At 28.5% G+C, this 12878-nt stretch overlaps 5 protein-coding genes across 5 annotated transcripts; 1 reads left to right on the forward strand and 4 right to left on the reverse strand.

Annotated features, from left to right (window-relative positions):
• Positions 1–44: 44 nt before the first annotated feature.
• Positions 45–5115, reverse strand: EIN_137030 (protein serine/threonine kinase, putative; the record flags this gene model as incomplete). Its single annotated transcript, XM_004185287.1, has 2 exons — positions 45–207; positions 653–5115. The coding sequence occupies 2 exons, from the start codon at positions 5113–5115 to the stop codon at positions 45–47; spliced, it is 4626 nt and encodes a 1541-aa protein (XP_004185335.1).
• A 601-nt stretch (positions 5116–5716) lies between these two features.
• On the reverse strand, positions 5717–6733 carry EIN_137040 (hypothetical protein; the record flags this gene model as incomplete). The annotated part of the gene is made up of 1 exon (XM_004185288.1): positions 5717–6733. The coding sequence occupies one exon, from the start codon at positions 6731–6733 to the stop codon at positions 5717–5719; it is 1017 nt and encodes a 338-aa protein (XP_004185336.1).
• Positions 6734–7353: 620 nt separating this feature from the next.
• On the reverse strand, positions 7354–8277 carry EIN_137050 (nitrogen fixation protein nifU, putative; the record flags this gene model as incomplete). The annotated part of the gene is made up of 1 exon (XM_004185289.1): positions 7354–8277. One exon carries the CDS (start codon positions 8275–8277, stop codon positions 7354–7356), a length of 924 nt encoding a protein of 307 aa, XP_004185337.1.
• Positions 8278–9092: 815 nt separating this feature from the next.
• On the reverse strand, positions 9093–9484 carry EIN_137060 (hypothetical protein; the record flags this gene model as incomplete). The annotated part of the gene is made up of 2 exons (XM_004185290.1): positions 9093–9317; positions 9353–9484. 2 exons carry the CDS (start codon positions 9482–9484, stop codon positions 9093–9095), a joined length of 357 nt encoding a protein of 118 aa, XP_004185338.1.
• Positions 9485–10805: 1321 nt separating this feature from the next.
• On the forward strand, positions 10806–12212 carry EIN_137070 (hypothetical protein; the record flags this gene model as incomplete). The annotated part of the gene is made up of 1 exon (XM_004185291.1): positions 10806–12212. One exon carries the CDS (start codon positions 10806–10808, stop codon positions 12210–12212), a length of 1407 nt encoding a protein of 468 aa, XP_004185339.1.
• Between the last annotated feature and the right edge of the window lie 666 nt (positions 12213–12878).

Raw genomic sequence — 12878 nt, forward strand, 5'->3', positions numbered from 1 at the left:
TATTATATTTTTTGATTGTATATTTATAATAAAAATATACTTTGTTATATAGTTTCGATAATGAATAAAAAATGCCGCGGACACGAAAATAATAGAAAGGACACCATATACACAGGAGGACGTCCTTTATAACGGGAGGACGTCCCTAAACCACAAAGGACGTCTTTCGGCCTATATTCCCGTCCTTCGTCCCCATGTCCATCCTTTCTCTTAAGTTAATAATATATTAAGTTTTTTAACTCAAAAATAAAATAAATAAATAAATCAACTATAATTTATTTAACAATATTTCTACTTATTTAACACGTTCAAAATGTTTTTTTATATAAACATTGAATATATAATAAAAAATAATAATTTTGTTAAATTATAATAATTTTTGAAAATGAAATATAACACATTCTTTTTGCACACTATCATTTTTTTTCAATTGATAATGTAGACACTTTAAAAAATTTTTTGGTAAGTAATAATAATTTCATTTTTAATATTTATTATTGTTATTAAAATACTTGTAAATGGTCATAATAAAACAATTCGATACAAAAATAATTTGATGTAGTTATATAATAATAAATTCCAATCATAAGCTTTTGATGGAAGTAAATAATGCCAAAAGATATCAAAATAAGATTAAATTTGTTTTGTTAACATTTTTTCTATTTTTGGAACTATTTCGTTAATGGTGAGTCTTTTTTCTGGTTGTGAATACCAACATTTTTCAATGATATTGAACTCATCATCTGTTATATTTCCTTTCTTTAATAAATGGTTTCCATTTGTGACAAAGTTTGCTATACTCCATGCAAATTTAAATTCATTTTTGGGATAAGGCTCTTTCCACCCAAATATTTCATACATTGTTATGGCAAACGAAAATATATCACTAGGCATTTTATATTTTTCTTTGTTCAAAACCTCAGGAGCCATATATTTTGGTGTTCCAATACCATTGGTGAAAGTCATATTAGTCATTAATAAATTCACATTTCTTGCACTTCCAAAATCAGTCAATTTCGCGATGATTTGTGTTGAAAAATATAACGAAAAAATTAATAAATTGTCGGGTTTGATATCTCTATGAACAACCCCATTGTTGTGTAGATAATATATACCTTTTGCCATGTCTAACATAAACTTTTCACACAACTTTTTTGTTACACACTTTTTGCTTTGTAAATTTTTATTTGTATTAATATAATCATCTTGTAAAACATATTCATGTAACAAATCCTTCAAAGACCCATATTGAGCAAATTCGGTAACAAGACAGATTTTGTTTGGTATGAATACAGCTCCATAAAAGTAAACTATATAATCACTTCGAAATTTATCCAACATTTGTACTTCTTTTTCAAATTCTTTTATACTAGTATCATCATCACACCCACTTTTAAGTCTTTTAATAGCAACACTCTCACCTCGGAATATGCCTTTATAAACAATTCCAAAAGATCCTTCGCCAAGTTTCTTTGATTCAATAAGTTCATAATTATTTAATTTGGTTGTTAATATGGTTTTTGCTTTAATTTTTATTGGTGAAGTGGTTTGCTCCCCTTTCTTGATGTCAAGTGAAATACATAAAATTTCGTCGTTAATTTGACATGAACAATAAGGTTTCAAAAATATTTCAAATTCACAAGCTTCATTTCTTTTAAGTGTAATTAAAGTTGGCACTGTTCTAATTAAATATATATCACATCCAGATTTCACACTAAATTGAATTTTCTGTTTATTTTTTGAAACGTTACCAACACAGAAAAGTGCTCGAGTTTCTTGATCGACTGGGATATCGGTACTATCTTTGTTTTCAATTGGTTCATTTTCAAAAATTATTTCTGGTTGGTTTGAAACTAAATTTTGTGTCAATTTTGAGAATAAAATGTTGGACTTTTTCATATCAAATACACAAACGTTTTTCATTTGGTTCTTTTCCTTTCTGTGTACTCGCATTATATAAAATACAAATATGAAAACAGAGAAAATAACAAATGTGACTAACACGAGAACAACGGGCAATGCAATAACCAATTTCAAATTAATTTGATCAACACAATACGTCCCATCTGTTGAAACTTTTTTGTTATTACCACATTTTGTACAAACTGAATTTTCAGCTGAAAGACAAAATGTAATTTCAGAAACTGATTTGCAATGATTATCAACTAAGACAAAATTAATATCACATATTAAACACGTTTCTTCTGATGAACACAATAAACAATTCATGGAACATTCGTAACATCGAGGAATAACTTTACCTAAATAATACCCATTGGAACACTGCAAACAACCACTTGAAGTCTTTTTAACACAATTGGTAAGTGATTCATAACTTTTACACAAATAACTTTCACTGAGTATTTGATAATAATTTTCTTTACAAGATAAACACTTTGAAATTTCTTGACATGTCGAACAGGTTGAATCACATCGAAGACAGTCATTTTGATCTTGATAATATCCATCATTACAAATTACACACCCTCTTTGTGAAGGAAGCATCATTGTACACCGTTTTGCCAATTCACTTGCTAATTCACAAATATGGTTTTTGTTTAGAAAATAAACTGAAGTGTCACAAGTTATGCAAAAGGTTGAGTTGAAACAGGTTAAACATTTTGATGTTGTATAATTACAAGAAAGACAATCATTTGAAAACAAATCCAAATAATAAGTATTTGAACATTTTAAACACCCTTTTGTTGTTTGAATTTCGCAATTATTTATAACGTTTCCTATTTTTGTTTTCATTGTTTTATGATATGTCGTTGTTGAAGAATTTAAAATACACCCTCCTTTTGTAAGAAAATAATTATCCGAACACTCCAAAATTGTTGACACTTCTTCGGAACTTTGTGTTGTGTATTTGATTATTTTATCAGTCGGCACACAACAAGTTGTATTTTTTATGTTTGAATTACGAACATAACTCGGAAAACACTGTATACACGAATAATTGTTTGATTTTTCACAATTCAATGTTGATAATTTAATACAAGTCTCTTCTTTTAATAAAAATCCTTCCGAACAAATAACACAAGTGTTTTGATTGTATTTTGCACAATTATTGAGAATGTTCAATTTACATTTATTATGTTCTATTGTATAATGGAAAAATTTGGAACATTCTACGCAGTCATTGGATGATATTTTAATACAGTTTTCATCAGCAAAACAATTTTGATTTATAACATCTATAATGAAATTTTTTACACAAAACAAAGCATTTAATGTATTTTTTATGAGTTTGCATTTTTCAAATGAATGAATAGAACAATTCTGACAATTGTTGTTGTTATCAATGTACTCACCGTTTTTACATGTGTAATATTTGTTGTTTCTGGTCAATCTTTTTTCGTTTGATATATCAGTACAACTATTATTTTGGAAGATTATAGTGTTATCTTTGCATTGTAAACATTTTGCTCTTTCTTCCAATTTCGTTGAATAATAATACTTGCAGTTATCAATAGAAATATCACATTTATCTACAAGTGAAATACCATAATTACAATTTTCACAAATAACGTTTCCTTTTGTAATACAATTTGTATCCATTAAATTGGATTCACAACTCATGTTTTGAAGATAATTGTCAATATCACATTTTAAACACATACTTTTATTTATTCTTTCCAAACAATCATCACCATTGATTGTACAAACTTTATTTAAAAAGTATTCTTTTTCGCCACATTTTTGACAAGTTTTAGTACTCAAATTCAGAACAAAAGGTTCATAACAACTATCACAAATTGCTTTGAAATTTGCATCACCATGACACATCTTACAATTATTTATAACATTAGAACACATGTAACATATATTTGGCGAACTAAGATAATATCCATTTTTACATACACATATACCTTTCAATAATTCAAAATTTCCCACACATTCATGGCACAGTTTATTGGTTTGACTACAATTAAAGCAATTCGGTATATCAGAGCATGGGTGGCATGTGTTGTTTTCTAAGAAATAACCATATGTACATTCAATACAACCATCTTTTGGTAAACACTTTGTTTCTGAACAGTGAGTATCGCAAGTTTTACACTGGTTTGAGTCAATATATTTTCCCTGTGAACAACTAAGACAATTTAAACTCGAATTACCATTACAACTCTCACATGAAGAATCACATGGAAAGCAATTGTATCCATTTCTATAGTAATTTATTGAAACGCATTCAGTGCAGCCATCAGTTTTACAAGACCCACTTTTGCAATTGATACATTCAATGCACTGACCATTACTAAGATATCTTTTCCCCGATACACAAGTATTACATTGGTTATATTCGCTTCCATAACAGGTCTCACATGTCGAGTTACATAAAGAGCACGTGTTTTCTGTTAAGTAATATCCACTGATACATGATTCACAACTCCCGTTGTTACCTGGGTCGAAACACGTGTTGCATGGAGAGGAACATCGTGTACATGTATATTGATGCAAGTAAAAACTAGTATAACACTTACTACAGTTCCCATTCACTCCTGGATAATAACACGCAGAACAAGGGAAAGGACAATAATTACAAGTTTTTTTACTTGTATCATAATAATAATTTTCTTTGCATGAGAAACATGTAGTTGATGAATAACCATTACATGAAGCGCATCCAGTATAACAAGGATCACATTTTTTCCCGTTTTTAAAAAAACCCTGTGAACAAGTACTACAATACAAACCATTATTATCACTTGTACAAGAAGTACAATTTGTGTAATCACCACAATTAATTTGTTTTACAATCGTTTGCAAATTTTGAGATAATATGTATCGTGATTCTGTAACACGTTCTTTTAATCTTTTTTTTAATGATAAAAACAATATATGGTTTCGTATTTTTGTCGAAAACAATAATAATGTTGTTTTGTCGTAGTTATCAACAAAAAGTTCACTGGAAATGTTGCAATAAAAAGTAAAATGACCATTTGTTTGTTTTAATAAATTAATTTTATTGCCTACAACACTCCACTCTTGTTTATTTGGACAATTTTTATTAACTTCAACGCAACTGAAGTTGTTATTTAATTTACACCATTTCACCCGTTCAAATGATGTTGTTAAAGAAATTAAAATGAAAAGTATGTTTGTTGACATTTGTCTCAATATTGAATTTATTGTTCATTTTTTATAAAAAACAAAAAGTCATTTAATTTTAATAAAGTTATAATTAAAATACATAAAATATAATTTTAATGTTTTTGTAAAAAAATTACTTACAAAAAACAACAATTAAAAGCACATTTTTATCAAAAAACATGAAATTATGTAAATGTCGAATTAAAAACATTTTTGTTCTATGCAAATACAATAGGGAAAATGAAACTTATTCCAGGAAATGTACTTTAGCCCAGAGAAGTACCTATATTTTTTAAAAAAATACGGGTTCTTACTAAAAAACAAATATTTTGGAAAATTGACTTATATATATGTATAGTTTATAAGTTTAATATAACAATAGAAAATAATTGGTTTTTCTTTGGGTTAATTTGCTGGGCAAAGTTTAATAGCCCAACTGTACATATTTAATTGCCGATATGATTTCGAACAATAATTATTTTATCAAATGTAGTTTCGTTTAATGAATTAATAACTATTCAGATACAATACAAAAAAGATATTATAAAATAATTAAAAAATACAAAAATTGATAATTACTATAATTCATAACTATTTAACCAAATAATTATAATAGTATTTACAAATATTTTTTAACAACTTCAGTGCACGGAGGGAAAGCACAATCCCCCATTTCTTCAACACACGTAGGCAATACAATTGATTTTAAAGAAAAACACTTTTCAAAAGCATGTCTTTCTATGATTTTGACGTTTTTCCCAAATTTGGCCATTTTCAAGTTCCGACAATTCACAAAAGCTCTTTCTCCTATCTCAACAATTCCGTCATTAACTATGGCACTTTTTAAAGAAGTACACTCAGAAAAAGCATATATCTCAATTCTTGTGACACCACTTGGAATAGTTATTTCACTAAGCGCTCCACACTCAGAAAAACATCCTTTTGGTATTTCTGTTATTTCATCTGGAAGCGAAACTCTCTTCAAATTTACACACTTCGCAAAACAGCCATTGCCAATATGATTTACTCCTTTTGGAATCACAAGATTTTCAAGTGCACTACACTCACAGAAACAGAAACTTGAGAGGTTTTGCAAATTATTAGGTAATTTAATGGAAGAAAGTGCTGAGCACTGTCTGAAACATTCCTCACCAAGTGACGTAACTTTGTCAGGAATTTCAATTGAAGTGACTTCTTCATATCCAAAACATTCTGCATCGTATGAAGTGACTTCTAGAGCTATTGGATCGTCTATTGTGTATCTATCATCAACTCCATATGAAATGTTCTTGTATATGCAGTTTGTTGGTTGTCGTGACTCATAGAAAGAGTACGTCACTTTGCACCAAACGATAACACGATAAAAGTTCAGTTTTGTCACGTCAGTAGTATGAGTTGTTTGTTTGGTGCCAAAAATATTGTTGCCAAAAGTCTCTTCACATTCTTCCCAAATGTTGAGTGATTCAAGACGGGGAAAATGTTTGAGTATCTTTTGTGTGAGGGGAATGGGGTTGATGTGAAATCGTGCTGCTGTGTTTCGGTATTTTGAATTGACCATTTCGATGTTCATAAAGTCGGAAATTGAACGAAAATATTTGGCTACTATCATTAGTGAATATCCATCGAGGAGTCCCATCGATATAAATAATATTATCAGTTTGTTTATATTTCATTTCAAAATTCATAATAAAAGTCTACACAACCCAATCAAAACTAAAACGTCAAAAATGTTTATTTTTGTGATGAGGTAAATCAACAGAATATCTTTAAAAATGTAAAAAAATGTTTACATAAAATAAATTGTTTTTTAAATTACTTTGTATTAAATTGTTTTAAAAAATAATAACATTTTTTGAGCTTTATTTCAATATTTTTATTTATATTTAAATTATATTTAAATAATATTTTGATATAATAATAATGATAAAAATATACTTTATTATATTATTAACAATTTAAATATTTATCATTAAATTAACAATTAACAACAATTTTTACAAAAATTTTTACAAATAAAATTTTTTAGATTATATTATTTAATATGTTACCTATTATATTATAGTTTAAAAAATGTTATTTTATTAATTTAAAAAAGAACCTTTATTAAGTAGCTTTCGTCATTAATGATTGATTTTAGTTAATGTAACAATTTTAATAATACCAATTACCACTTAATTTTTGCTATAAAAATAATATAATCTAATTTATTAATATATAAAACTATTATTAAAAATAGAAAGTAAAAATAATTAAATTTTACTTGGCACAGCAACATGGAACTACCATGACAATGATATGTTTGCAAATTGCTTCTCGCAAAATTGCTTGCACTTCATCTCTTTTCTTGATACTTTCTTCACAGCATCCACAACACTTTCCTTCAATTTGAATCAAAACAGCAACACCTCCTTCACTTTCTTTTATATCAAAAATATTGATTTTGTTTTCTTTGCAGCACCCAATTTTCTCATTGAAAACTTCGTTAATTTTCATTACTTTCTGATAAAAAGTTGCTTTTTCGCATGTTTTTTCACATGTTTTGGTACATTCCATTTCGGCTCTCGTCTCTCTCAAAATGTCTTCTAAATAATACTTTCTTGAATATTCACCAGCTCCAGCTCGTTGGCATGATCCACAAAAAGACCCGGCGTTGGTTTCTTTCGTGATTTCTTCAACAGTTTTTAAATCTTTTTCTTTGATTGCCGTTTTAATAGTCGCGAGTGGTATATTACCACATAAACACACCAAATCCTCATTTTCAATATCACAAAGTTTTTTTCCTGTGTAAATTGAAATTGCTCTTTGAATGGTTCTATAAAAGAATGAGGTCGAAAAAATTGGCTCTTTGGGCACTTTTGGTTCTTGAAGTTGTTTCTCGATGTCCAAGTTTTTAATCATAAGTAAATCGGTCATCTTCTTGCCTATACAAAGTCCACATAACACATCAGCCAAAACTCCAAACTTGGCGCACCCAAACATTTGATATTTGGCATCGATTACTTTGCTTTCTGAATCTACAAGTAAAGAGAGACGAATAGCATTTCCACAACACTTAGAATGATAGTCTGCAACAATCAACTTTTCATCTTTCACACACCTTGGACAAAATTCACCTTGATGCTCTGGGTGTTCCATGTGGTGTGCAAATTTGCAGTTACAACTACACTCTGGCTTCGACATTGTTTTGTGAATTTAACTTATCTTCTTCAACTTTATATTAAAACAACCACGTCACTTTTTATAATTTCAAAGAAAATAATTAACTAACACAAAAAGTGGTGTATTATTCGATAAAAACTTTAAAATTATGGTTTATTGAAGAATCTTAAATTTAATTTCGAGAACTTTTTATTAAATTAGAACACTTGTTGAAATATTTGATTTGTCATTTTGAAAGAACTTCACAATTCTTATATTTTTTGTAAGTGGTTGAAACTATAACAAGAATCCGAATGACCAACTTGGTTATTTTGCCGAATTTTGGTTGGGTTTTATCAGAATGCAGACACCAATTTTTTTACAACCAAAAACCGAAGATAAAACCGATTCAAAAACTTAAAAAGGGGTAGCTACTTTTTGTTTCAAAAATAGTTAATAATCCAAAACAGCCCATTTAAAGAACCGAAAGAAACAAAACCTAATGATGTCTTTGTTTAAAATATAAAACACAAAACTGTCTCAAAAAAATTATTATGAACGTTAAGGAAAAAAAAGAGACATGTCAAAATTTTCAAAAAAGAAAAACCAAAACACTTGTTTTCAAACCAATTTATAAAATACATTTTGAACAAGTTGTGATGTATTGTAAAAATAATTTAAACAGCTTGTTTTATTAATTATAATTAATAGTTAAATTCTTGTTAAAAAACGTATATGAATTAGGTCAATTTATAATTAAAATTATAATACATAATAGTATTATTACCTGGTTGCTAGACACAGTTAATTCGACTTGAACTTTCAACAATCAAATTCTTTGTAAAACCTTTTGCTTTTTAAGTGGCGACAACCATTTCCTTCATCTCTTTGATGGCAACAACATTTCCTCGATATGTTCCTTTGAACACAATCCCAAAGCTTCCTTCTCTGAGTTTTCGTACTTTTTTCAACTCGTCTGGGTCAAGTGCTGTCGACATTTCTGACGCAAATTTGACTGGAATTTTTATCTCTGATATTTTGCCTTTGTTGATGTTTAAGACTGAACAAGTGATGTCAACAGTCTTTTTTTAAGTGTACACAGCGGATGGACAGCAACAGTAAATTCAACAGCACGACCTTTCTTGATACTCACTGGTATGGAAGGTTTAACATTCAACTCAAACTTTTCCTTGTCATTTTGTGTCGTGAATTGAATTTTCAATAAAGACGTTCTGTCGTTGCCAATCATAAATTTGCATTCGCCGTCTTTCTGAACTGCAATTTCGCCTTCAAAATGCGTTTTTTGAGTGCCAATATATATGATATCAACTTCTTTCTTTTTTAAATCTTTCAACAAAAATTCGTTCACAAGAAAATAATGAGACAAACCAATTCATGTGATTCAAAGACTTTTTCGCTGCAAAAATAGGTAAACAAAAGGCAGTTGAATGGTGCAACCCAAAAAACTAATTGAGAAAATTTGTGCAACTTTAGTTATAGTTTAGTTATAGTATAATAATTAGAGTAATAGTTTTAAAGAAATTTGTTTGTGTTTTTTATTGTTCTGTTTTTAAAAAACATATAATTTTTTTACTATAATTATACTATAAACAAAGTTGCACTGACACGTAAAAGTTGCACGGTTTTAAGAATGACTTTAATCTCCAAAATTCAAAACGATAATATCTGATCAGGTATTTAAAGAAGAAGATGACACAACTGATCATTAAAAACTAAAAGTTGAAACAACAACAGTTTGTGTTGTTTTTTTGTTTTTTATAAATCAATATCGAATTAAATAATAAAATTAACATTGAATATTATGACGAAATGTTTAATTTCAGCGGCAGTTGTCGGGGTTGGTATTGTTGGAAAAAAATAAATACAGACTAGTTTTTCTCTTTTATCTTAAGAGTTTTTATGTTTGTTTACTAACACCACTCTATGAATTCACACATTTTATCAACTGTGTGAATAAAGTTGATAAAATGTCGCGTCAAATTGCGACGAATTGTTTATTACAAACGTTCGTCGTTTTAGCATTCTGTTTTTTTTCATTGTAAAACACTCGAAAATGGTTTGAAATAACAACAATTTGAATATCTAAATGATTTTTTGTTATCATTTGAATATTAATTTTACCAATATCACAAGGATAAAAATCCACAAAAAGTTCAAACAACTTTTTTCCTTTTTTTCTGTTTTTTACACACAGCAAAGAATAAAACATTAACTTTTTTAGTTTTTTTCATTTAAAACAGAAAAAAGAAAGCTTTAATGTGTAAAAAAATTGTTTATAAAATAACAAAAACACCATTATATTTACAAAATAAATAATACTATTAAATGTTACTAAATATTAAATATTTTCTTTTGTGATGATTGTAAAGGTTTGAAATAATGAAATTGGGGCCATATTATCGAATCGATTTGATTTACAATTAAAAACTATGAAATTACCAATCAATTTCGATTTTAATTGTTTGTTATGATTGTTATTTCAATGACAATATAACAACTTATTAAATTGTTATTTTCAAAATAAAAACTAATTAAATAAGTCAAACCTCATGTCATATATTGAAGACGAATTCACGGCTTTTTGTGAAAAAAATGATTCATTCTGTATGTTAGACCATTCGACATCCAAACACGTTTTTCATGTGTTATACATTCCAGACGATAAAGAATTTACGTTACAATATCCAAATGGTACACCAAGTCAATATGATATCAAAATATCAGGAAAGAAGTATGAGCACGTGGTTAATCGTACAAAAACAACTTGGTCACTCATACCTCCAACTGATTTGACCGACGCTTTAACTCAAACAGCCAAATTTTTAAAAGAAGAAAAACAACATCAAGAAGACTTGAAAAATGATCCTTTTCTTAAACGCAAAAATTTGAGCGACCGCCTCGATGCTCAAAGAAAAGTAGCCCTTGAATCGGAAACGCAGATCTTTGCATTTGATACCGAAATAGCATATCAAAATTTAAAAGAAGATATTATTCAATCGTTCTTTGATGAAAAGAAATTCGGATTTCTCATTCAACCAGTCAACGATAATCCATATCATTGGATAGTTTCATATAAAAACTTTAATTCGACATGGGACATATATTCTGATATGGAAAAAATGATGACTTTGTCCGCAAGAGACTCAATAGAACTTGAATTGGAATTCTCATCGACAATGTTTCCAGTCATCCCACCAAAGTACAATTTTCTTTCGCCAAAATTAACACAAGAATCTTTGAAGAAAATATTTAAGTCGGGTGCATTTGAAAAGGATGTCTACAACCCACTAACAAAGATAATGTTTTTGACAAATATCAGAAATGTTATTGAAAAGTTTGCACGAATCGATTTTGGAAAAAACAACAAAACGATTTCTGACTATCGAAACGAAAATAATATGTATGAGCAACAACTGGCCAAACCACTGTTAGGCCAATTAGTTCAATTGGGAAAAGATTTTATTGAAAATACAACAACAAGGTATAAAACACAGTATAATGGGTTTCAATTTCAGAAAAGTAATTCAATTCAATTCAACAACTTTTTGCTGGAAAACAGTTTGTCGTACCAACGCTTCATCAAGTCTATTGAAAAATTCGGGATGGAATCCATCCAAAGTTCTGGCTTCTTTTGTTGGCATGGGAGTGACGACAACTGTATACAATCGATTTGTAAGAATGGATTTGATCCACATAGAAGAGCGGGACAGGCGTACGGACCAGGTGAATATTTTGCAAAAGAACCAGCTACATCGATGGGATATACAAAGGGAAATAATCACTTAATTTTAACATATGTTTTAAGACCTAAGGATAAAAAAATATTGAAAGACACTTCTGGTATTTACGTTGTTAATAACCCGACAGATTGGTCATATTCATATTGTTTACCAGTACTTGTGATTACTTTTGGTTTTGGAAAACCAGTCAACTTCTTGGACAAATCTATTAATTAAGTCGTATTATTTTGTTTGAATTGTACCAAAATCTATGATAAAGTCAGTCCAGAAATTTAATGTAAAACCCCCTTTTCATGACCCATCAACAACAAGATATAGAGTTTCTAATAAAGATATGTGGATTGTCCACCACAACTAAAATTTCACAACAACACTTTTTTCCTCTCAGTTTATTTTTCAGCTGCTTCGCTATATATTTCCAGAACATGTACATGAAAAAAATGGGTCATTATAGTTTCTTTTTCTCTTTTTTAAGAGTGTTAACGTGATAGGGTGTATATCCCATAGATGCCTAATAGCATTAATTTTCATAATTATTTTTTTAAAAAAATGATGATAATAATAGACAATTTCTAAATTATTTTAATAACAAATATAATTATTTCTTTGCATAAAACACCGATAACAATATTAATAGAACAATTTCAAATATTTAATTAACAACAACTTTAAAAATTCGATATTTTTGACAATGATCTTTGAATGTTTTTTGTCGTTTTTCAATTTGTAAAAATTGGCTCATTTTAACTATTTTTTCGGGAAACACTAGCATTTCTTGAGTAATGCAAACTATTTTTGTAAAAAACTGAAAACAGTACTACTATTATGACAACGATAATTAGAGAGTTTTTAACGAGCAATCAACATGTTTAGAATTATTAA

The sequence above is a fragment of the Entamoeba invadens genome, assembly GCF_000330505.1.
Source record: "Entamoeba invadens IP1 unplaced genomic scaffold scaff_1105074726609, whole genome shotgun sequence".
In the NCBI taxonomy this organism is placed as follows: Eukaryota; Evosea; order Mastigamoebida; family Endamoebidae; genus Entamoeba; species Entamoeba invadens.